The sequence below is a fragment of the Euleptes europaea genome, chromosome 6 (assembly GCF_029931775.1).
Source record: "Euleptes europaea isolate rEulEur1 chromosome 6, rEulEur1.hap1, whole genome shotgun sequence".
Classification (NCBI taxonomy): Eukaryota; Metazoa; Chordata; class Lepidosauria; order Squamata; family Sphaerodactylidae; genus Euleptes; species Euleptes europaea.
The window spans coordinates 89922208-89946725 of NC_079317.1; the positions used below are offsets into that span (position 1 = coordinate 89922208).

Consider the following 24518-nt stretch of genomic DNA (forward strand, 5'->3'; position numbering starts at 1 on the left):
CTTTAGCTATGAAGACGTCTTCCAACCATTTTTTAGCCGTGGCATTAAAAAACCCTTTTAAAGCAATGTTTTTTATAACATTTTCAAACTCTTAATACATCCCTGGGAATACCTAGTGCATTAACAGCAGTAAAAGGATTGCCTGAAAACATTTGCCTTTTCATTATGTGTAGTTGACCATGTTGCTTTGCCATGGTCAATTCAGTCCTCAGACAATCAAGCATGCACCAGACTCCTCTGGATTAGGCCACTGATTCCTTACCCCAGACTATTTGGCTCTGCAAATATTGACCTTTGATGAGTTGTTTCTCTTTGATGGCTTTCTTTGTTCTGATGATATCTGCTTTTTACTGTGGTGGAAATGGGTGCAAAATATATGCGACTTCAGGGTTCTTTCTTTTCCCTTTCCAAGCTTGCTGGTAGATCTCAACTCGCATTTTCTATGGACTTGCAGTGTATACCACTCAAATCTCCCCTCCAAGACAGATTCAATATAGCATTAGATTTTGGTTGGTGGTGGAGAGCAAGAGCAAATATTTCAACTGGTAGTCAGGTGAAGGCAGTGCGTGGCAGAGAGATGAGAATCAACCAGTCCCTCAGGCTTTTGACACAATTAAATAGCCTCATTGGCTGTCCATCAATTCAGGTCTTAAACACTAAAATATCCCTAGAGATCAATTTAACTTGCCATTCAATTTAACTTAATTACAGAACATGCTGTGCAAAGCAATGTGGACATTCTTACTAGGGAAGACTGGCTCAGAGATTTGTCTGAGGACATTTATACTGGTATGGGGGGCAAAGCTGGGGAAAGTAGCTATATATTAAATCGTATCCTGTAACTGGATTATCCATTTTATTTGCAGTAGCCTTAGGGATGCTCTAATCTTCACTTGTTAGTGGTTGCTTGCAATAAACTTGTGCATTCAAGCAGCAACCTACTCCTGTTTGTGTCCACAGCTAGACCTTTCCATCTTGAAAATCGTTTTTTGATATAATTTGCTACAGAAAAAGCAAAGCCATTTGAGTCTTGGTTTATTCTTTATAGTACGACTTAAAAAAAAAAAGAATGGTGGATGAAAAGCGGGTGTGTATGATTCTCTTATTATTCACATGTGTCCCTTGTCCGGTAGATCAGAGAAGTTTATTGTGGGATTATTGCTTCACAGTAAGGTAGGTTAAGATCCAAAAGAATGCCTTTTGTAAAGCCCAGTCAGTTTGCTTCCCTAGCCGAGTGCAGTCTTTTCATAGCTGAACAAAAGTTCAAAAGATCCAATATTCTGGGCATTACACCGCATCAGGGCTTTCTTGGTTTCATGTTCTGTCCAGAGGAAGTGCTTACTAAGTACCCGAGGGGGAAAGAATACGGTAGGCCATACTTTGCGAATCTAAATCCATGTTACCAGTGGTTTGTTGGGTTGATTTACATGCGTCATTTATTAGGTTCCCATTGACAGGTAAGCATATAATTCTGGTGGGTGTTAAATTGCTTTATGCGGGCATGGCACTATATACAGCTATCTTTCTAACTATTGTTTTGCCTACGTGCCTGGGCCATTTAAACTGGACTGACCACTGTGCAAAGTATTCCATAGTGTGAGAAACTAGTCAAGTAAGAGCCTAAGGCAAAGTAAATGGAAAGGTCCCTGGCCACGCAGAATTATTCCTGCACCGAGTGCCACTAAACAAGACTGGTGTCTTCTTATGATGGAGTTGCAGATATGAACTGATTTCTCTGGTAGTCAGATGTATCAGGAGATTTAGAAAACTGCCATCTGAGATAAATGGTTCTGAGTATACGGGTTAGCATGAGCTGGTTTTTATGATAAGGTTTAATGGACCACAGTGTTCATTTATACAAAATGAAAATATTTGATCTGACTGTCACAGAGAAAACAAGAGAGGGGCAGAGGTTTAGGGATTGGTGCTTTGGCATAGATGGATGCTGAATGTAGGCGTGATGGACAGCTACCAGCAGATGCCTTATGCTGGTCTGGAAACCTTGATTGACAGGGGGTTCAAATGGAAATCTACTGTTGACCTGAGGGAGTGACAGTTGAGAGTGTTATTTAGGAAAGAAGGTGGGGGGAATAGAGTAGAGAAGGAGCAGAGTAAATGACTGAGGAGGATCCTGAAATATGGAGGTGAAATTGGTAGCTCTTAGGAAATGGGGGTGGATCCCTATTAAGTGTTAAAGAAGGAAAATTTGAACCTATATGTATTTTCCTGCCTCCACAGAAATTTCGTGTCAAGTAACCTAGTGTCTATTTATCTAAGGAGTGACAGCCAAGTGATCTCTCTCAACAGTTATAAACTTCTGTCTATAGAACAAAACAGGACGAAACAGCTACATTTTTGTGACAAACTATCTACTGTATATAGTTATACAAAATTTCCCTCATTCCTGTTGCCTTTTTACCTGCCCATTTGAAACCTGAAACCTTCTTGACATTCTGACTTGACCATTTCCCTGTAAAAGTAAAATAACACAGTTTACGTGTTGTGAATGCATGCCAGCCTCTTGTGTGCCATATTCAAACATAAACCAATGAAGGGTTTTTCAGTGTCTCAGCTTCCTAGGCGGGGTCAAAATATATATACATTTTAAACTTCTGGGAGGGGGGACAGACAGAGAAACAAAGAAGAAGAAAAGGAGCCGCGTGACTAAGTGAAAAAGGAAGTGGGGGATCTCATAGTAGGTAATAAATATAAGGCTTCATTTGTGCTGAGGCGCAGTATTGGAATCTGATCTTAGTGACCGGACTCCTGAGGATATGTGAAGTGTATTTTTTCCCTCTGCGCTGAATAAGCGCAGTCAGTCATTTTCACAAGGGATTGGGTCAGATGTGGGTCAGATTTCAGAACTGTCTAAACTCCTAATATTACTTTTTTAGACATTGTTTTGAATAGGGTTGAGACATGGACTACTCCACATCTTTTTAGATTGTTTGCTTTCCTCCTTTACAACTTACAAGCATTCAAGATGCATGCCTTGCCCCACCCCCTCTGCTCCCCTCCTGCAATAGGCAGGAATAGAATTAAATTTAGTATTATTAATACCAAAGGAGCCCCGTGGCGCAGAGTGTTAAGCTGCAGTACTGCAGTCAAAAGCTCTGCTCATGACCTGAGTTCGATCCTGACGGAAGTCGGTTTCAGGTAGCTGGCTCAAGGTTGACCCAGCCTTCCATCCTTCCGAGGTTGGTCAAATGAGTACCCAGCTTGCTGGGGGTAAAGGGAAGATGACTGGGGAACGCACTGGCAAACCACCCCGCAAACAAAGTTTGCCTAGAAGACGTCGGGATGTGACGTCTCCCCATGGGTCAGGAATGACCTGGTGCTTGCACAGGGGACCTTTACCTTTACCTTTTATTATTAATACCACTGAAATGTGGCGTTTTCATTGCCTATGGTTAGTTATGCAGTGTGCTCTCATCTTAATCTACACAGTAAGGGTTGCCTGACTTTAGTCTTATGCAGATACTTGTAAAAAAACTTAAATCCCTCTGGACTACCTATGTGTTTTAAATGTGCCAAGCAAGAGTGTTAACAGTTAAGCAAGAGTTCAGACTTAGGATCACTTTACACAGGTTATCTCTTAAATGCTGGATCAGACCAAGTTCCACCTCGCCCAGCATTCTGTGTAAGAATTCTTAGAAGCAACTAAGTGGTCTTCTGGAAATTGGCCAGTGGCCTACCTGATAGCCATCTCTGATCGACAGTGAACATATGCTGATCATTGTTCCTTGTTTGGCTTAAAAGTTAGATCAAATTCACATGTTCCACTGTTTTCACATGTGTATATTTTAATTTACTGTGGACATGTTTAAATCATGTTGTATCAAGTCTTAGAATCAGCTGATGGTCATGCAGGAAGGTTGAGTCACAATTGCATCCCAACTTTCCTGTGCTTTATGTCATATATGCGATTCTAATTCAAAATCTTTTCTCCCCATCTTCTGTGAGGGTTGAAGGCTTCAGTTGATGGTTCGCTCATGAAATGCCTCAAATCCACACTGGATTCCACAAAGTATAGGGTTTAGGAGGCATCAATTGCATACTTGTTTTGCATGTTTCCAAAGCCTGAGTGAAGAAAAAATAGCACGACAGATTTAGACGTTAAACATATAGGGTTCCCTTTTATCAAGATATTTACAGAAACTGGACTTAAAATATATGTCTGCATGGCACACAATTAGGGGTGCATGCATATATTTCTTACCACTTGTCCCTTTAAAGTGCATCGAAGCAAAAATCAGGGAATTATTTTAACTTTCTCCTATTTTCTCTCTTAATTTTATCCTTAACCCTATCAATATAACTATTGTAGGTAGCATGATTGTTTATCTGACCTCTTCATGATGAAAAGTATACAGATTTCTTCATGCTATTTAGATAAATGAGATGACAGGTAATTATCTAGTATATATTTATCCCACCATTTCTCCAAGAAGCTGTCCTGTCATAATTATTCTCTCCCCACCCCCATATTTATCCTTACAACAACCCTGTGAGGTAGGTTAGGCTGACTGGTACAAAGTCACCCAGCAAGTTTCATGACAGAGCAGGGATGTGAACCCAGGTCTCCCCAGTCCTAGTCTGATATATTAACCACTATACCACACTTCTAAGGTGTATAATAGTCTAGCACAAAATAATATACAAATTTGTCAGCTTAAAAAATGATTGGGGGGGTGCCATCGTACTTCTCTGTTCAGCTTGCAAAATCTACTCCAAAGCCACTTATGAAGTTTAGTGGCACCTACTTCAAAAGCTGACATGTCTAGTGAGTAGTAAGTACATTGTCCTCGTTTAAAATACTAGGCCTTGGGTGATCTTGTGGAACTCTCTGCCCCAGGATGTGGTGATGGCTGCCAATTTGGAAGGCTTTAAGAGGGGAGTGGACATGTTCATGGAGGAAAGGGGGTATTCATGGCTACTAGTAAAAATGGATGCTAGTCATGATGCATACCTATTCTCTCCAGGATCAGAGGAGCGGGCGTATTATCTTAGGTGCTGTGGAACACAGGCAGGATGGTGCTGCTGCAGTCGTCTTGTTTGGGGACTTCCGGCACCTGGCTGGCCACTGTGTGAACAGACTGCTGGACTTGATGGGCCTTGGTCTGATCCAGCCTGGCTTTTCTTACGTTCTTATGTTTTTATCTTTATAGAAGCAGTCAAAGCACTTCTTTAGACCAAAGACCCCAAGTGTACCTTTCTTTTCTTAAGGTAGGAGTAGAAAGGACCCAAGGGCACAGAAATGGTGTGTGGGGTGGTGGTGGCATTGCCAGTGCCATCCTGTCACTTCAGGGGAATACCTGGAAGCAGATTAAAGCTTTTCTCCAGGCTAAGGCCCTAGATTGGAGTGGGGGATCCCCCACCACAAATTCCCATTTTTTCACCACTCATGGAGCAGTGGTAGGAGAATAATTAAATCAGTTTTTAAAATAACCTCATCAGTGTCGCTTCTGAGAAATACCCGGAAGAGACCGTGGTAGCTCTAGGAATCGCTGGAAACTTTGCTGCTTTCCCATGGAGTTTCCAGCAATTCCTGGAGCTACCACTGTCTCTTCCGGGTATTCCCCAGAAGCGACACTGGTAAAATTATTTTAAAAATTAATTTAATTATTCTCCTACCACTGCTCCATGAGTGGTGGGAAATGGGAATTTGTGGTGGGGGATCCCCCACCCCAATCAAGGGCCTTAGCCTGGAGAGAAGCCCTAATCTGTTTAGTTTGGTAGGTGGTGTTCTGTGGGAGTGGGGAAAAAACCTCAGAGTGCCTAAGAGCCTCAGGACGGCAGCATCTCTTGTCCCTTGACCACTGCTTGTTTGGCAACAGACTACTGGATTCTCTTCCTATTTAATATTGTCTATATTTGATACCTGACCTGGATGGCCCAGGCAAGCCTGATCTCGTCAGATCTCAGAAGCTAAGCAGGGTCAGCCCTGGTTAGTATTTGGATGGGAGACCACCAAGGAGGACCAGGGTTGCTGTGCAGAGGAAGGCACTGGCAAACCACCTGTGTTAGTCTCTTGCCATGAAAACCCCCAAAAGGAGTCGCCATTAGGGCTGTTGATTCGGTTCGGCCCGAACTGAAAAACAGCCGAATTTCCCCTGATTCGGTGGTTTTTAGTTCGGGACGAACCGAACTCAAAAATGGAGGGCAACCGGGGGGGCCGAATTCAGCGAGTTCGGGAGTTCACGAATAAATCCGGCAAATTCGGGCCGTCAGTAAGCAGCATAACCGTCAGTAAGCAGCAGTCTCCTCCCCCGGCCAATCGGTGGCTAAGCTGGGTCTTCTTCTGGCCGATCAGTCAGGATTGAGTACTGGAGGAATCAGCTGATGTGCGGCCCGGCCGGGGAGAGAGAGAGAGGGAAATCCTCGTGTGTGTGTGTGTGGGGGGGGTTCTTGTGCACATCCACTCCTTTCTGTGGCTGCAGGGGGCGTATTTTTTGGAGTACAGACCCCAAACTTTCAGCAGAGATTCAGACAAGCCTTCTTAAGAGACCACCCAAGTTTTGTAAACATTGGGTCAGGGGGTCCCGAGATATGGGCTCCCCCCCTTTTTCTTTCCATGGCTGCAGGGGGCGCATTTTTGGGGGTACAGACCCCAAACTTTCAGTGGAGCTTCAGATGAGCCTTCTTAAGATACCCCCCAATGTTTGTAAACATTGGGTCAGGGGGTCTCGAGATATGGGCTCCACCCCTTTTACCTCCCCCCTTTTCCATTTCCGTGGCTGCAGGGGGCGCTTTTTTGGGGATACAGCCCCCAAACTTTCAGCATAGCTTCAGACAATCCTTCTTAAGATACCACCCAAGCTTTGTAAAGATGGGTTCAGTGGGGGCAGAAATATCGGCTCCCCCCTTTTCTCTTTCCGTGGCTGCAGGGGGCGCATTTTTGGGGGTGCAGATCCCAAACTTTGAGCAGAGCTTCAGGCAAGCCTTCTTAAGAGGCCACCCAAGTTTTGTAAACATTGGGTCAGGGGGTCCCGAGATATGGGCTTTCCCCTTTCCCCTTTTCCCTATTGGGATGAATGGGATCCTGTATGCATCTCCTTCAGAGCAAAACGTCCCGTGCCTAAATGGAAACGTCTTGGATTACCCAGTCCTCCCCAGCCCCTCCTGATGGAACAGAAGACAGCCACAGTAAGACCCCTTTGGGGGCTTTAATCTATAATTTTTCTTCTGTGTGTGTGTGGGGGGGGAAGCAGAGTCTGTGTGTGTGTGGGCAGGGAGCAGTTTCTGTGGGGGGGGAAGCCAAAGGGGGCTTTTGCCGGTTCTGCCTGGGGTGTGTGTTCCCCCTCGAGTCTCTCTCTCCCTGGTTTGAGGGGGGGTTTCAGTTGTGTGTCTTCAGGTTTTCCCTCATTCATAAAAACTTCTCAGCTGTTTGTCGGGGCTGGCAAGCTCTGCTCAGAGATGCACATTAAGGGTGGGGGGACCCCTTTCGGGGCCCATATCTCAGCCCCCCCTGACCCAATCTTTACAAAACTTGGGGGGTCTTTCAAGAAACGTCCTTTGAAGCTCTGCTGAAAGTTTGGGACCTCTGCCCCCAAAAATGCCCCCCCAGAGCCGCGGAAAGGCGCGGTTGTGTTTTTAATGGCTTTATTCAGCCGGATTTTTTTTCCGAACTTTGAATTCCCGCCGAATTGCACGGACCCGAAGTGGGGGAGTTCGGACTTTGGCATATGCCGAATCTAAACGGTCCGAATTCAGCCAAATCCGAACTATACCGAATTTTTTTAAATTCAACAGCCCTTGTCGCCATAAGTCGGCTGCGACTTGAAGGCACTTTACACACACACATACACATATTTGATAAGCTGTACAGATGACTGGCAGTCTTCTCATTTTTGTGCAGGACTTTGCATATATGAGAGAGAGAGATTGTGTTGGCTCTAGATCTAGAAAGCCTAGGGCTGTCCAATTGCCCTTACTGGCTGGTATCCCAGCAATTTTTTCGCCAAATATAGCTTCTCCTATACATGAACTGGCTGCTGCAAGTCTGGGAATGCGGTTTTCTAGGAGAGTAGTTATGTTTGCTCTGGCTGAAAGGATGCCATTGGCAGGATAGGGAAGTCTCTTTAATTCTTAAATTGTACTTTGAAAGAAGATGATAGAGGTATTTGAAGTACAATATGAAAGCCAGTATTTCGTGAGTCTCTGGCTTAAAATTAGTCTCACTGTTTTCATTTGTGTATAAAGAGTCATTTCTTTATTGATAAGAATTACACCCTTTGGCGTCCCATTTTTTTTCTTATGACAGAAATTGTGAACAGTAATATTCGTGTGATTGAGCACCACAGTAGGGCTTAGAGATTAAAAGAACTGAAATAATGTCCGGAATAGTATTTCTACAACTAAGCCACTCCTGTATTCAATTGTATGCTGCCAGGGGTAAAGCAGTGTTTCAGAATGAGCAGCGCTTAACTACAAGTAGAAGCAGAAACTAATCACAGGCCTTGAACCTGTGGCCTAGTGAGTGAATGATGATGTACGTTGGGTCAAGCACTGATTTTCCTCTGCAAGCCTAGTGTCTTAATTTGTGGGAAACAATCCTGGACAAAATGCCGGTGGAACAGTGGCCAATGGCATTATTTTGTTCAACAGTCGGGTTGCCAACCTCCACGTGATGGCTGGAGATATCCTGGGATTACAACTGATCTCCAGGTGACAGAGATCAGTGCACCTGGAGAAAATGGCCACTTTGGAAGGTGGACTCTATGGGATTATACCCTGTTGAAGTCCCTCCCCAAACCCCGCCCTCCTCAGGCTCCACCCCCCAAATGTCCAGGTATTTCCCAACCCAGATCTGGCAATCCTATTCAACAAGCAGCTTTGCTACTAATTTAGGAACCTGACTGCCATGTTGAGCAGAGGGGAAGGGAGCAAGATGAGAACAATGCCCAGTCCAAAGGAGAGGCAGGTTTGAGTTTCTGGGTGGGGCTTGGACACAGAATGTGAGAATGAGCAGAGACACAGAAATATTCGAGTACTATACAAACCTTGGCTTCCAGTTCAATTTGAGAAATACGTTGATCTGCACCTGCTTAGGAGAGCCAGCGGGGTGTAGTGGTTAAGAGCAGTGGTTTGGAGCGGTGGAGTCTGATCTGGAGAACCAGGTTTGAGTCCCCACTCCTCCATGAGTGGCGGAGGCTAATCTGGTGAACTGGATTTGTTTCCCCGTTCCTACACACAAAGCCAGCTGGGTGACCTTGGGCCAGTCACACTCTCTCAGCCCCACCCACCTCACAGGGTGGCTGTTGTGGGGAGCGGAAGGTGATTGTGAGCCGGTTTGAGTCTCCCTTAAGTAGTAGAGAAAGTCGGCATATAAAAACCAACTCTTCTTCTTCTTCTTCTTCTAGTAAGGGTTGGCCCTCCTTCTAGAAACAAAGAAAAAAATGGCATGATGGTAGGGCAAGCCATGATTGGTGGGGCATGCTCCAGTTTGGCAGTACCCAGACACTGCTTTACATGACTAAAGCTACATTTATAGTGGTGTGGATTCAGATAACACAGTCTCGCTTTTCTTTTGACTGTTTTCCTCTAAATGGGAGACAAGAACGTGTGTGCAGGCTAAATTCACTGTCTTTGCAGATCTTTGGACCCCTCTTTTGATCCTCTGTGAAAGGGTGTGAGGCTCCTTAAGGACTTTAGCAGGTTTGTGTAGTGGATTTGTATAAGGAATTTCCTCCAGTACATTAAGGTTTCCCCACACTTTTCCATAGTAGGCCTTTCCAAGTAAACAACAAGTAACTTCAGGAAAAAGGGTGTTCAGAATGAAAAGCATGAGAAAAGGGAAATCTAACACATTTATAAAATAAACTTTTCATTTGTGTTTATTGCTGTTGCATAGCTTTAGGAATTTTGCAGCTTCATGTGTATTGCATGGTAGAAATTGCAGAATCTGAATAATTTGGGTAACACTGAAATATTTAAAAAGTGGTGAATACATTGCTAAGAAATTGAATGCATGATAAGTATGCATATGCCAGAATGCATGATATCATAATGATAGGCAGATTAGTGGTTGCTTTGGTGTTGAAAAAAAAATCTCAAAAGATGATTCTCATGTTTAAACTGTCAGCTGAAGGGCATCAAAAGCTATTTGTGTGGAGCGGACTATCAGACGTCAGCATTTGTTCCCCACCCATTAGTTCTCATTGTTTTCAGAGTATGTAAATCCTTGCGGCATCTTACCTGTTATCTCCCTCGTTTGAAATGGATTAAATGTCTGGATTCATGAAGTGAGAAGCAGGCAAGTGTACATTTTCATCATCCCGCTTGACCTCTACAGCCCTCAGGAATGCAGTTTTGTGTTTTCCAGGGCGATGCTGGTTGGATGCTCTGGAACTGGCCTTGCGTTGCTCCAGCCTGTTCAGGCTTAGTGCCTCAAAGCAGGGAAAAGATGGTGACCTGAACTGCTCAACTGATTCTTCACCTGCGGGGCTGTACAACCTACTGCACACAGCTACGATATCAGACCAGGAACTTTTCCAGTAAGGATATGTTTTTGCTCACTGCATATGCCCTGAAGTTTGTGATCTATATGAGCATGCTTTTAATTTAGCCACTTGACCTGTATGTAGCTGGCCAAACCAAACCAGTGATGAATAGACTTACCAGGTTCCCCCTCTCCTCCGGCAGGAGGTTTTTGGGGTGGAGGTGAGGTGAGATCACGTGCAGCCGCACCAACACGATCACATCACTTCTGATTTACACCCGGAAGTGCCGCATCACAAGGGACCTTTACCACTCAAACTGCAGCACTTCCAGGTGTAAATGCATCGCAAGGAGCCTTTTATCACTCAAACTGGGAGTTTGAGTGGTAAAAGGCCCGTTGTGATGTGGCACTTTCTGGTGTAAAACACATCGCAAGGGGCCGTTTACCACTCAGACTCCCAGTTTGAGTGATAAAAGGTTCCTTGCGATACATTTACACCCGGAAGTGCCGCATCACAAGGGGCTGTTTACCACTCAGTGGTAAATGGCCCCTTGCGATGCGGTGCTTCCGGGTGTATACCAGAAGTGACATGGCGCCGTGGGCCGGCACATGTGCACACGTTGCCTGCCGACCCTCAGCTGGTTGGCGGGCAGCCAGGTGGATTGGCGGGGGTTTGCCTGCCACCACCTGGCAATTGGCAACCCTAGTGATGAAGATGTTTTGTATTAAGGATGCCATTTTGCTTGTCCTTAAACAATATCAGGATGGCTGGGGCACTAGGATGCACTCGCCCATGCACTCATTTGCAGAAGTTATCTTTTGAGTTACTTTTAAAGCGTGTGTATACTCACGTACACAAGCTTGCCATATGAATAATGTACATTGATGACTAAACACATCACTCAAGCAACGTATTCTACAGTTACCATACAGCACTATGCAGGCGTTTATTACAACCTAGTTGTCAAAAGCTTACTTAAGTTAAAAAACTGAGGTCTGTGCATTTCTAAAGGTTTTCTCTGCTCTTGAAAGGCAGCTACCCCCAAAGGCCTGTAGCTTATCAGGTTCATTTGCAGAATTGGTAACTGGTGTAAAGGTCTTTCAGGTTTTGAAGTGTATTTGGCTGGGTGAAAACGTCTGGCCCAACAATACATTCTGTAGATGTATAATGGAGCGGCAGATCCATACTGCAGAACAGTAAAGAGTTGCTGGTGCAATCACTCTGCAGTATCTGCCCTGGATCCAGAGTATTACTTCCAATTAATCATTCAACGCTAGTCTGTTTCTGTGTTTTGAGATTAATTAATTATTAACAACATCCATTGCTTTGTAAATGTTGTGTCTTGGATTAAAAAAATATTTCAACTAGATCTTAAGGGATTCCAGTTAAACATGAAAAAGATCTCAGGTCTTCTTTCCTTAAAATGGAAATAGTACCCTTGTGGGGCTTCAGTTTGCTTTAGAGCCATATAGGGAAAGGAAGAGGGTGTTCCATCCGTAAAACTCCACTGGATTCTGTGCTGGAGACCAAGTTCCCTGTGCTTTTAGCATTTTAAAGGAGACAAGATGTGTCCTTTTAAAAGCACATTTTTTTCCATTCTAATGCTAGTAGCAAAGCAGAGAGCTCAGTTTCAAACAGTGAAACCCAGTTTCAAACAGTGAAACCCAGTGGAAGTTAAAGGGTTAAACCCCCTCTCCCGCACAACTTGCAGGCCCCCTGAGGTTGCACAAACCTGCACTGCTTTTCGTGGACAGAACAAGTCGCATAATCCTGATCTTCATCTTATCTGAGCTCAAATGGAGATCCATCTGGGTAGCAACAGGATATTGGAAAGGTTCTAGATTTATTGCTCACAGTATTTCTCTCACTGGGATTAATCCTACAGTTAAATATCCTCTAAGGAACTACAATAGTTATGCTATTAACAGGTCCGTTAATTACATTTCATGTTTTCTTTAGATTGTTTAAATTATGCTTGAGAATAAGAGGATGCAGGTGTGATGGTTTTGAGGTCAGCTATCTCTGCTGGAAAATTTTACTCCTGAGTTTCTATCCACTATACCCTGATGATAAGTCTGTCTAAATCTTTGAGAAATTAATACTCTCACATGGTGTATTTAGATCAGAGAGAGAGTGAAGAATATTTTCTAACATACTGTCAAGCTTCCGAGAGCTGAAGGGGCGAAGCACAGAGCAAAATCTTTCTGTTGCTAGAGCTTCCGCCCTGTGTGTAGGGTCTCACCGAAAATTACAGCTGACGGAAAGTTTCCCATCAGTGACGTGTGATATCCTTGCCCTCCCCCCATCCTGCCGCAACCCCAAATGCCCCTGAAATACTGGGGGACAGAGGAGAAGGGAACTGGCAAAAATAGCCCCTCCTTCCATCTTTGGAAATGTTGGGCAGGATCCAACCCCAAAACTCCCAAGTGACTCCTCAGCACCAAGTTTTGTCTATCATCCAAGGAGTCTTGCTTCACACTACTAATGGCTCCCCTCCCCTTAGCACTTTGACATTTTATAATTCTAAATGAAACTGAGGCAGGTAGTTGCACTCTTCTGATCCAACCCCCCCCCCCCCCAACAGTGTTCTTTGGATATAGCATCTGCATTTCTCTCCTTGGGCTGTCAGGCCACCAATCAGGGTTGCTAGTGAAGCGGGTCGTGCTGTTCAGATGACAGGCTCTTAGAAAGTTTCACTTACTGAGAAGTGAAGGTATCTTATTCAGCCAGTCATTGATTAAGCAGGACTCAACAACTTTACTTACTTTTAAAAAGCAAGTCTTTTTATTGATATACTTCTAGTAAAATATGTATATGCAGATTATCAAGTCTATAAAAACTCTTATAAAAATACAATGTATGTATGTACAGTGTATGCAGTAAAAGCAAGCAAGTCTTACATACTATTCAGTTTCAAAATCCAACTTCTAAAATATAACAGTCAAATTATTCTGATTCAGTTCAAAGTATCTAATTCACAAAGTCTAGAGTAAAGTATTTAAACCATACATACCATTCAGCTTTTTCTGAGAGCCTTTTGGAAGGTTCTAAATCTCTGGGCTAACTGTAGCTGTATTTATACTGTTTCTAGACTCATTAAGAGTGAAGAGAAATCTTTTATCCCCTCTTTCTTATCCATCAAGAGGGATACCTTTTATTCCCTCTTATCAGATATCAGAAGCAGTGCAGAAATGGCTTAGTAGCAGCTGCACATGTCCTTATGTCCATATATGGACTTCCTTTCCTTTCAGTCCACTTAGCTTAAAGTATAAACACTCATTTCTGAGTTACATGATCACATTACATCCTTAATTTTTATACCATCCTCTTCGTTAGGACAACATTTCTGAGTTACATGATCACATTACATACTTAATTTTTATACCATCCTCTTTGTTAGGACAATACGCATTAAATGAGACTACTTAGAAATCTATAGCACAATGTTTAACTATATAACTCATAAAACACAATTATTGTTTACATTTGTCACTTTGTGAACATCTGTTAGTAACTGACATCCTTGAACAGATTACAGAAGAGCAAGAAAGCATATTACTCATATCTTTGAGAGAACTTCAATGACTTTAAGCTATAAAAAGCACAGTTTAAGCTATTAATGCACTCTTAGTACATTAAGATATCTTGAGACCTTGAGAAGGGCAAAAGTGTTCTGCTTTTGAGATTCTGACATCTGGCAGCTGAGTCAGAAAGGTGATTTTGGTCACATCTTATTGATAGATAAGGAAAGGTGCTTTGCTCGTCCTCTTAAAGGACAAAGCCAGAGTAACTTTATTAGTTAGCTCTTGATAGAGCTGACCTTGAGAGAATTCTGTCAGCCTGTCAGCATTACACAGAATTTCATTATACATTACACAAACCTCTGCAGTGGCTCAGTTTGCATGATGTGTTTAAGCTCTACATATGGAATTACATGGAATTAATTCTGCACATATTCACAGAATACCATAATTATGTCAGAGACCGTGACACTAGATTAAAATTTCAAAAGCGGGGGCCATTCTAAATAGGGTTGCCAGGTCTGGGGCGGAGCCTGAGGAGGGCGAGGTTTGGGGAGGGGAGGGAGTTCAATGTTATAGAGTCCAATTGCCAAAGTGCCCATTTTCTCCAGGTGAACTGATCTCTATCGGCTGGAGATCAGTTGTAATATCAAAAGATCTCCAGCTAGTACCTGGAGGTTGGCAACCCTAATTCTAAAGTTGGGGGTGTTTGTTCAGTTGAGAGGGGGGTTCAAACCCAAGCCACTCTTATTTTCTAAGGGATGATCCTGTAAAATCTCACAGCAGTGTCAATATTTTAGCGGTATTACAGAGAGAGGGTTTTTATCTGCTTTGCATTAATCTGTTCTGAGGACAGCAGTTTTTGTTTATTCAGATATGCCTAGAGTACATCTCTAAATCTAGACAATCCTCCCACTATTCCATATGAGCAGCCCAGGAGCTGAAATCTGTCTGTCTGTTTTGGAGCATCTGGAAATTTGTAATTTAAAATGTAAAATGACACCCCCCCTCTGATAATATGTGGAAGGTAGTACTGGCCTTCTTTTTGCAGACTGGTTATTTTAGATTACTGATCATGCAATGTGGGGAAAGTGCCATCTATCTGCTAAGTATTGGCCCAGATCCAAATACTAGATGTTCCATATGTACAAAGGAACTTTGGACTCGTGTTTCTTGAGCATTGCCAGTTCTTATGCCGCACAACAAGTGTTTTCTGAATTTTTAAAAGCTGCTAACAATGTGAGACAAAGTAACTGCTGTTCAAAGTAACAAAAAAGAAGAAAATTCCCCGAGACGTGTTCATGCCCTTGAGCATGCCTGAGGTGGCTCTTCAGATCCTAATCTGCATTATTAAGGAAGGCCCAGTTCCTACAAATGAGCCTGCTTCCAGGAGTTTAGTCCTGCCTCAGCCACATTAAAGCAACAGGAGCTGTCTCATAAAAGTGATCCATTCCCCCACCCCATGAAATAGCTTTTGCTAAGTATCATTGTTTGATAAGTAAGAATTATTTGAAACAATGCAATGCTGTCTGGTACAGTAGAGTGCCTCCCATTAACAGATGAAGATCAAAGTCATGATAACAGAAACATCCTATTTTCAAACCTAACCCCCCCCCAAAAAATAAAAAGTGACAAATCATCCTTCCAAATATAATTGTTCAATTGCTGCTGTTAGAATAAGTAAAGGTAGTCCCGTGTGCAAGCACTAGGTCATTACTGACCCATGGGATGATGGATGATTCCGACGTTTACTAGGCAGACTTTGTTTACGGGGTGGTTTGCCAGTGCCTTCCCCAGTCATCTTCCCTTTACCCCCAGCAAGCTGGGTACTCATTTGACCGATCTCGGAAGGATGGAAGGCTGAGTCAACCTTGAGCCGGCTACCTGAAACTGACTTCCATCAGGATCGAACTCAGGTCGTGAGCAGAGCTTTTGACTGTAGTACTGCAGCTTACCACTCTTGCACCACAGGGCTACTAGGATAATAGAAATGGGTTAAGGAGGTGACGATAGTATGTTAGGCCAGTAGAACTTATTCACTATAATTGAAGACACCATGAAAAATATAAATAACATCTAGAATTTCCTCCTTCACTTGGCCAATGAAGGAGGCTTCTGGAAGATTCACCAGGTATACTGGCTTGAATCTTCCTTATGTGTACTGGGCCTCAGAGATGACTTTCTTATTAAATGAAGTACACATGAGTTTCCCTAAATCGAATCTACCCTGCCTTCCTGGGTGCATTTTTGTTCTTTACATCTTCTACCTTGGGTACAGCAAATATTTTTCACAGTTGCAAGGAACTGTATTAATTGTCCACTAAAAATGCTGAGTATACATTAAAAAAAATGGTTGCACATCCCCAGAGCAATGCATCAAATATACAGTCATATGCATACAAAGAAATTACTGGTTATCCTTCAAACAGGTGTAGTGCTTGATCTTGGAGTACAGCTCTCTTTGCTTGACTTGCCATATGTTGTTGTATTCTAAAATCTGTGTTTCAGATTTGTATGGTTATGAGCCATTATGCAGGGCAGTTTTCTCCTGAAATTAAAGACAAGTGAAGTCCAGTTCAGCTAATATTGAGTGAATGTATGTTCATTGTATAATGCTAAAGAGGTGGCTTGGCCCAAAGCCTGAAACCACTATTGTTGGTTAATGTGCAACTGTAAAAGCCTCACAATAAAGCTTCTCACAATCTTTGGAGAGGGTTTCATTAAAGAGCATTTCCAGGCACACGTTTTCAAATGTCGCGTATTTGTTTTTAAATTTTCCGTTGTAGGGCTGGCTTAATCGGTAGCATAGAACAGTGCCTCGAAACAAGTACTGAGGTCTTCAAAAAGTACTTTCCTGCTACTTATATATTTTGTTGAAGTAAATGAGTCCACATTAACCTTTAATAACTTATTTCTTAGGTCCTCCAGTCTATTTGTTATAGATATTTGTTTATTTCTTAGGTCCTCCAGTCTATTTGTTATAGATATTTGTTCCTTGTCTGTGTCGGGAAGGATTTTAAAAGATCTACCTCTAATAAATTTTCAAGCTGGAGACATCCATCTCTGTGATGTGACTCTTCTGCGGGATCACCTGGGCAGGAAAATATTAAAAATGCCTGGACTGAAGAAGTTGAGTCAGACTGGAGGCAGTATGGGGTATAAATGTTTTAATAAGTAAATAAAAGAACAAATATCTAATGGTAGGTTTCAGAAAAGCAATCTCCAAGGATGGCTCCTTGTATTGCAAAGTCTAATCTTAGTCTGTCCTCCGAGTGAACAGCTCCTCTTAAAATGCTTCCAGTGTTTGAAACTAAGGCAGTGTATCCGTCTGTCTATTTCAGTCTTAATGAATCCGCTTTGGAAAACCATCACCTGGAGAACGATGCTTTTTCTGACAAATCTGAAAGAGACAACATAGAAGAATCTGAGAACGAAATGCATGAAAACAGCCGGAAGACGAACGAGAGTGAGAGTGATCAGTCTGAAGTCAATGGGGAGTTGTCCCAGGAAAAGAAAGGGACAACTTATTTGGAACAGAACTATGAAGAGTTTGGCGAGGTAAAAATATTTTAAACATCTGTCCTTCTAACGTATTATTAATTGGTCCACAGTTTTATCCTCCTAGAACAGAAAGCTCTGTACCATTTCCTTTTCTTTCACCTTATGCAATAATTTTCTAATTACGTCCTACAGAAATGCTACTACCCCATTGGCCTGTTTCCAGTATCACTGGGAGCCATAACCAGGAATTGTACTAAAGAGCTGTGCAGAATTGATGGAGTCTTTGCCAGAGACAGCTGGAGGGGAATTATCACTGCAAGAATGTGCTTTCTGAGCTGGTTAAATATCCCCTAGTTCAATACGATAGACAAACTACAGTAGTTTGTATCTTGTTATGCACAAAAACAAGCTGTCTGTGAGGTGTAATAAGCCAGTAGACTACATTAGATGGCTATTGAGGAGCACAGCATTAATCCACACACAGTTTAATAATCTCACTGCAAGTTTTTCTCCAATTAGAAGGCCTTTGTTAGCCTTATTTGCTTGCAGCTTGCCTTGTTATGGAACATCTAGAGGAGATCATGGAAATGAAATTGAAATCACCTAGTGGGGCCAGTTAGAAAATAAGAAAAAAGAAAACTAATTACTGTGTAATTGTGAATGCTGCTTGATGCTTTGTGGAACTTACTTTCCTTACCTGTACAAAACTTTTACTGACAAGCTGTTGCTAGGCAATTTTTTTGTTTTTGCAAGCAAGTCACAGCTGATTTATAGCGACCCCATGGTATTTTCAAGGCAAGAGATGATCAGAGGTGGTGTGCCATCATCCATGCAAACCTTTATTGGCATAGAGACAATATTAACAGTCATAAGCAAGGATTCATATTTACAAAAGACCCATAAAATCAGATAAATACCATTAGGAAAGTATATAAATAAATAAAATCGGCCTATCTACTAAGGGGAGGTCCAGGCGATGTTCAAAATTTTAGGACAGTTCCCAGAAATCTGGCAACCTCTGCTGTGGTGTGCGAGCTAAAATCATTCATCAAATGGTGGACCATCCCTTCATCAGTTCCAGTAGTAGTTTGCCATTGCCTTCCTCCACATCACAACCCTGGTATTTCTTGGTGGTTTCCCATCCAAATACTTGCCAAGACCAACCCTGCTTAGCTTCTGAGATTGGGCTATCCTGAGCTGTGCCGGTCAGGGCTTTGCTAGGCAATGCCTACAATAAATTGGATCAACTAGTGATTATAAAATTACAGTGACCAGATTATGAAGCTGATAGCAAAGGGTAAAGGGTGGGATATATGGCTTCTAAAGAAAACAAGCAGGAGAAACTGAGACATCCCAACAATTGGCTAAGTTCCATTGATAAATCCCCTTAGTAAATGTATGGGTATTCCAGGAATAACACAATTTAGGCTCTCTCAAATTCCAGTTTTCTTGTACTTTACCACTGTTCTCATTTTATATACCAATCAAAGAGTGTTATGAATATGGAGGGTTTTTAATGCCTGTGATTTAGCAAGGGAGCAAGGGCATAGAAAATCAAACACTAACTTCGTATTAAATGATACTGAAACAACTCTTGATGAAAATATTGACAAGAATTAATTAAAGCTATACTTCGCCCACTTTTTTTGGAGGACATACCCTCCATTACTTTTTGAAAATTCTTCCCCAGACTTGTGGTCACCATAGTCAGCACACGTCCTGGGTAAAACTTGAATCCACTGAAGAATGACAGTGTTGTGAAATTGGGGTTGGGTTAAAAAAAAAGTAGTCCCCTGTGCAAGCACCGGGTCATTCCTGACCCATGGGGTGACATCACATCCCGACGTTTCCTAGGCAGACTTTGTTTTACGGGGTGGTTTGCCAGTGCCTTTCCCAGTCATCTTCCCTTTACCCCCAGCAAGCTGGGTACTCATTTCACCGACCTTGGAAGGATGGAAGGCTGAGTCAACCTCGAGTCAGCTCCCTGAAACCGACTTCCGTTGGGATCGAACTCAGGTCGTGAGCAGAGCTTTTGTCTGCAGAAGTGCAGCTTACCACTCTGCGCCATGGGTCTCCTGGGGTCGGGTTGCCCTTCTCATTATTGTAAAATTCTGGTGTTTCTGGATTTCCCCCCTGCTCCCAATAAACACCGTAAATGTATCATGCTTAATCGTCCCAGCTTGTCTGAAATATGGCTAGGCTATTGCCATATATTAGGAAAGGAGCAGCTATTTATAAATACATCTAAATTAAACGCTTATCTGAGTAGAGATCTTCAAACGGCAACAGTTAGAAGTGTACTTTTGTGCTTGTGGGATCTGATTTATGATGTTGGGAGGATTGAATTTCCAATCCAGCATGGAATGTCTGGGCAGGGCCAAGATGAATGCCCCTGTGTAGTTGGTAAATGCATCTGATGAAAGTGCTGACAGATCAATAACGATCATAGCTTGTACCAGCACTACTGCAATAGCTTTTGTCTAATGGTTTCCATTAATGGGGGATCGTCAAGCTTTTTGGGATGCTGCTCACAAGACGGATTGAAACTAAGAAAAATCGATAAACAACAACAACAAAAGTTTCCTTGTTCGGCAAGTTTTTGTTTGTTCCGACTGCTTTATTGCTCTGCAACTAACAAGGGGCTGAACTGGCTCAGCATGTTGAGGATGCAGTGCTGTTAGGGTTGCCAACTCCAGGGTGGGAAATCCCTGGAGATTTGGGGGTGGAGCCTGGGGAGGATGGGGTCTGTGGAGAGGAGGTACCTCATCATGGTATAATGCCATAGAGTCCACCCTCCCAAGCATCTGCTTCCTCCAAGGGAACTGATCTCTGTTGTTTGGAGATTGGCTGTAATTCCGGGAGCTCTCGGGACACCCATCTGGAGTTTGGCAACCCTAAGCGCTGTGCAGACCAGAGGCAGAGCACAAGAGATCACTCATTTGGAGTCAGCTGGCCCTATCTCTGCTTGAAATGACGGCACTTCTGGGGCATGCTCTTTCATGCTCTTGCATTGTGCGTCTGCCCCTTTCACACCCCCAAGCTCTCCCCTTGTTTTGCAGGAAGAGGCAGGGGTACTGCTCAAGATCAATGGATCAAGGAGTTTCTAAGGGATAAAGGAAGAGGCAGGGGTGGGGGGAAGAAAAGAGCACAACTTTCCCTGGCAGATAGATGACCAGTAAAAAGAAAAGCAGCCGCTGAAGAGAAACTGGAAAAGCAATAAATTCCCTGACTTAAATAATTGGCTCGACAAGGTTAAAGAAACCTATGCTTTAATTAAGCTGACGTACTTTAATAACGATAAAAAATACCAAAGAACTTGTTGCTCGCTGGAATTCAACAATTTTAAGGATGGAGAAAGCATTCTAATGTGTAAATTGTAGAGAGGGAGTGATATAATTATAATGCGGATTTTAGTTAGACAAATAGAGTATTATTTGATTAAGTGCTTTGGGTATTTTAGTTATATTAGCGTTGTTTTAGTTTTTTGTTTTTAAAAAATAATTTGTATCACCAGTATTTGATTTTTTAAAGTAATGTTATATCTAGGGTTTCCCCCCTTTTTTTTCTTTTATTGTAAGATTAAATGTTAGAAAAGCAGTAGCTGAAGGTGTTATCGCCTTTTTGTAACTCTTCTTGCCTTTAGGTTTATGGTAGGTTTGGGGCTCTTACCTCAATACTACTACATACCTCTACCAATTGTTATGTTTAGGGGACGACTTGGAGCAGTCTAAGAGCAAATAATGATTCATCAATTGATCTCTAGAAGCCACTTTAATATATAGTTAATTTTTCAGGTTGTGCCCTGCCCTCTTAAGTTGCTCAGTTAGATTACAGCTAGACATGGAAAACAGAAACTGCCTAATTATATGACTATACTTATAAATTACTACTGGCCATTTTTGCATGGTAATTAGCAGCGCATTCCAGACTGAATTGCCCCGCATATTTTTTTAAAATTTTACACATTGAACCGTCGTTCTGGAAGTGACTGCGAAACCGGCGCTTACCTGCTTCACATTACTAAAGAGGCCATTTAATCCGACCTTTGGTGTTTGCTGCGAAGAATCTCCCTCAAGGAACAATGCAAAACAACAGAGGCGCGTTAGCTATGCATATGCTAATGACTATGCAAACAGGAACAAAGGAGCAGGTAAGTGGGGGAACTTCTCCTTTTGCGTCGGGACTGTAAAAAGGCATTTTAAAAGTTGCATTTTAAAAAGAGCTTTGAGCGAGCATCAAAATTGACCATGCAAAAATGGCCACAGGCAACAGTTCATGCAGTATGCTAAGTGTCAGACCTGTGGGTCGAGTCCAGTGTTCAACAATACCTGTGACGACGTGATAAAAATAACTTGGATATTGTAACATAGGAAGGCATCATGCAGAATGTCATTTCCTCCTGTCAAGTGTGTAACTAGCTCTGTCAGCTGAGCGCAGCCATTTCATTGCATCTCCACTGAACGGCGCTTCAGTAGAACCATATTTGTCGTTTTAAAAGTCTCTTCTTTCGCTTTAGACTGGTGAAACTTCTCAAACAGAAACGGTGTCGGATGAAAACAAGAGTCTGATGTGGATTCTTCTGAAGCAGCTGCGGCCCGGCATGGACCTGTCGCGTGTGGTTCTGCCGACTTTCATCTTGGAGCCGCGCTCCTTCCTCAACAAGCTTTCCGATTATTACTACCACGCTGACCTACTTTCCCAGTAAGCAGCACTTGCAGATGGCTTTCTTGTGATGCAGCGTGCGGATGTGCCAGAGTGTTCGGCTGATGGCGACTGGGGCATTTGTCTGCTTGAAAGATCACCGAATACATGGGTTTCTCAAAATCAGACTGTGACTGTTGCAAATTAGAATCAGGAACTCCACACTAGTGACCTCTAGATATAAACTGTTCATGAGAGATGTGAGGAAAGTTAGGAAAACAATCAAAAGAGCAACCGAAATGTTTAGCGGACTAGAGCAACTGCCCTATGAGGAGCAGTTAAAACGCTTAGGGCTGTTTGGCTTGGAAAGAAAGCGGCTAAGGGGGGACATGATAGAGGTCTATAAAAGTATGAATGGTTTGGAGAGAGTGGACAGGGAGAAGCTTTTCTCCCTCTCTCATGATACTAGAACGCGGGGTCATCTGCTTAAGCTGGAGGGAGAGAGATTCAAAACAGATACAAGGAAGTATTTCTTCACACAACGCATAGTTAAATTGTGGAACTCCCTGCCCCAGGATGTGGTGATGGCTACCTACTTGGAAGGCTTTAAGAGGGGAGTGGACATGTTCATGGAGGAGAGGGGTATTCATGGCTGTTAGTTAAAATGGATACTAGTCATGATGCATAACTGTTCTCTCCAGGATCAGAGGAGCATGTCGAATATATTAGGTACTGTGGAACACAGGCGGATGGTGCTGCTGCAGTCATCTTGTTTGGGGGCTTCCTAGAGACACCTGGTTGGCCACTGTGTGAACAGACTGCTGGACTTGATGGGCCTGGGTCTGATCCAGCAGGGCTTTTCTTACGTTCTGATCTCTGTTATGCTTTGTACTGTACCTGATCCCTCTGACTGGTAATCAGTGACAGTTGCATTGCCCTACCTACTAATTTATTATATAGGTGTTAAGATTTATGGAACAAACAGCCCATTCCTGAGGTTGGGGGCCGAATGGGCATAGGAGGCAGCGTGACCCCTACGCCATCATCCGTGCCACTTGCACCATGCAAATTGGCACGGACGCAAGCATAGGGACACTTACGCAGGCCCCCTGGACTGCAGCAGCAGCATGGCCCATGGGTGCTGGCATTCCAGGGAGCGGAGCTGCCATTAGGCTTCATGTGGAGGAGTAGGAAAACGAACCCAGTTCACCAGATCAGAGTCCACCACTCATATGGAGGAGTGGGGAATCAAACCCAGTTCTCCAGATTAGAGTCCACCACTCTTAAACACTACACCACGCTGGCTCTCCAAACCAAAACAAGCTATGGGTTGGATCTAGTGATCTGTTGGGGGTAAGGAGTGCTGATCTTTGCCATGTCCACCACACCCCAGACATCCTTTTCATCCCCAGAAAGTAGATTCCCAGGATCATGGGGCCCATGTGGAGGGGTGAAGGGCATGAACCTGCCCCCTCCTCCTGCTACAGCAAGTGTAGCTCAACTGATGCAAGAGAGTGGAGATCAGCTTCACCCTTTCTCCCCTCTTAATTACAGCCCCTGGACCCATGTCCCTAGGAATCAACTTTCCTCGGGTTGGAAGGGACTGCTGAAGGAGGGGGACATGGCAAATATCTCCATCCGCAAGTACCTTCTGCTGATACATCACTGTTAATGGTCAAACTGAGCACGGGGTGGGGGGACAATAAAGGCCATCTCATAGCTGCCAGTTTGCTCCCTCTCTTAGCAATGAGAAAATTTTATTGGGTTCCACATTAGTCTGTCTGGTTCTGGTGTGATTCCGTGACGGAGTCTCACGCCCATAATCAAAACCACTTAGTAATTGGAATGGCTGTTTTCCAACAGAGCTGCTCTCGAAGAAGATCCGTATTGTCGAATCAAGCAAGTCTTGAGATGGTACCTGTCAGGCTTTTATAAGAAGCCAAAGGTAAGACAAGGGTTTAAGCCGCATTCACATTTCTATAATGTTCCCTTGGAGACTGTTGAGTGTATCTTGGCGGTTTAGCCTTTCGCCTGATTAAAAGCTGGCATCTCAAGCCTACAAATCTTCCAGAAGCAGTAAAAGGGCACTTCATTAGTGCAAGTGTTTTGCGGTCAGGAATAAACAGGGTTGTTATTGACAAATGTGTTCTAAATATAGTTTACTGTTCACAAACCTTCCAGGGATATAGCCAGGTTAAAAATACAAACAATTCAGCGATACACTCCATCTTTAAAAAACAGTTATCTTGTGAGGGTTAAGTAGGGTTGCCAGGTCTTCGCCACCGGCGGGAGGTTTTCGGGGCAGAGCCTGAGGAGGGCGGGGTTTGGGAAGGGGAGGGACTTCAATGCCATAGAGTCCGATTAGCAAAGCGGCCATTTTCTCCAGGTGAACCGATCTCTATCAGCTGGAGAT

General features: G+C 43.2%; 1 protein-coding gene across 1 annotated transcript in view; it reads left to right on the plus strand.

Annotated features, from left to right (window-relative positions):
• Positions 1–24518, plus strand: part of OSBPL5 (oxysterol binding protein like 5) — a 219621-nt gene that overhangs the window by 173725 nt on the left and 21378 nt on the right. The window contains exons 8-11 of the mRNA XM_056850980.1: positions 10325–10496; positions 17305–17521; positions 21981–22165; positions 23969–24050. Of these exons, the coding sequence (XP_056706958.1) occupies positions 10325–10496; positions 17305–17521; positions 21981–22165; positions 23969–24050 (656 nt within the window). The remainder of the gene's footprint in view (positions 1–10324; positions 10497–17304; positions 17522–21980; positions 22166–23968; positions 24051–24518) is intronic.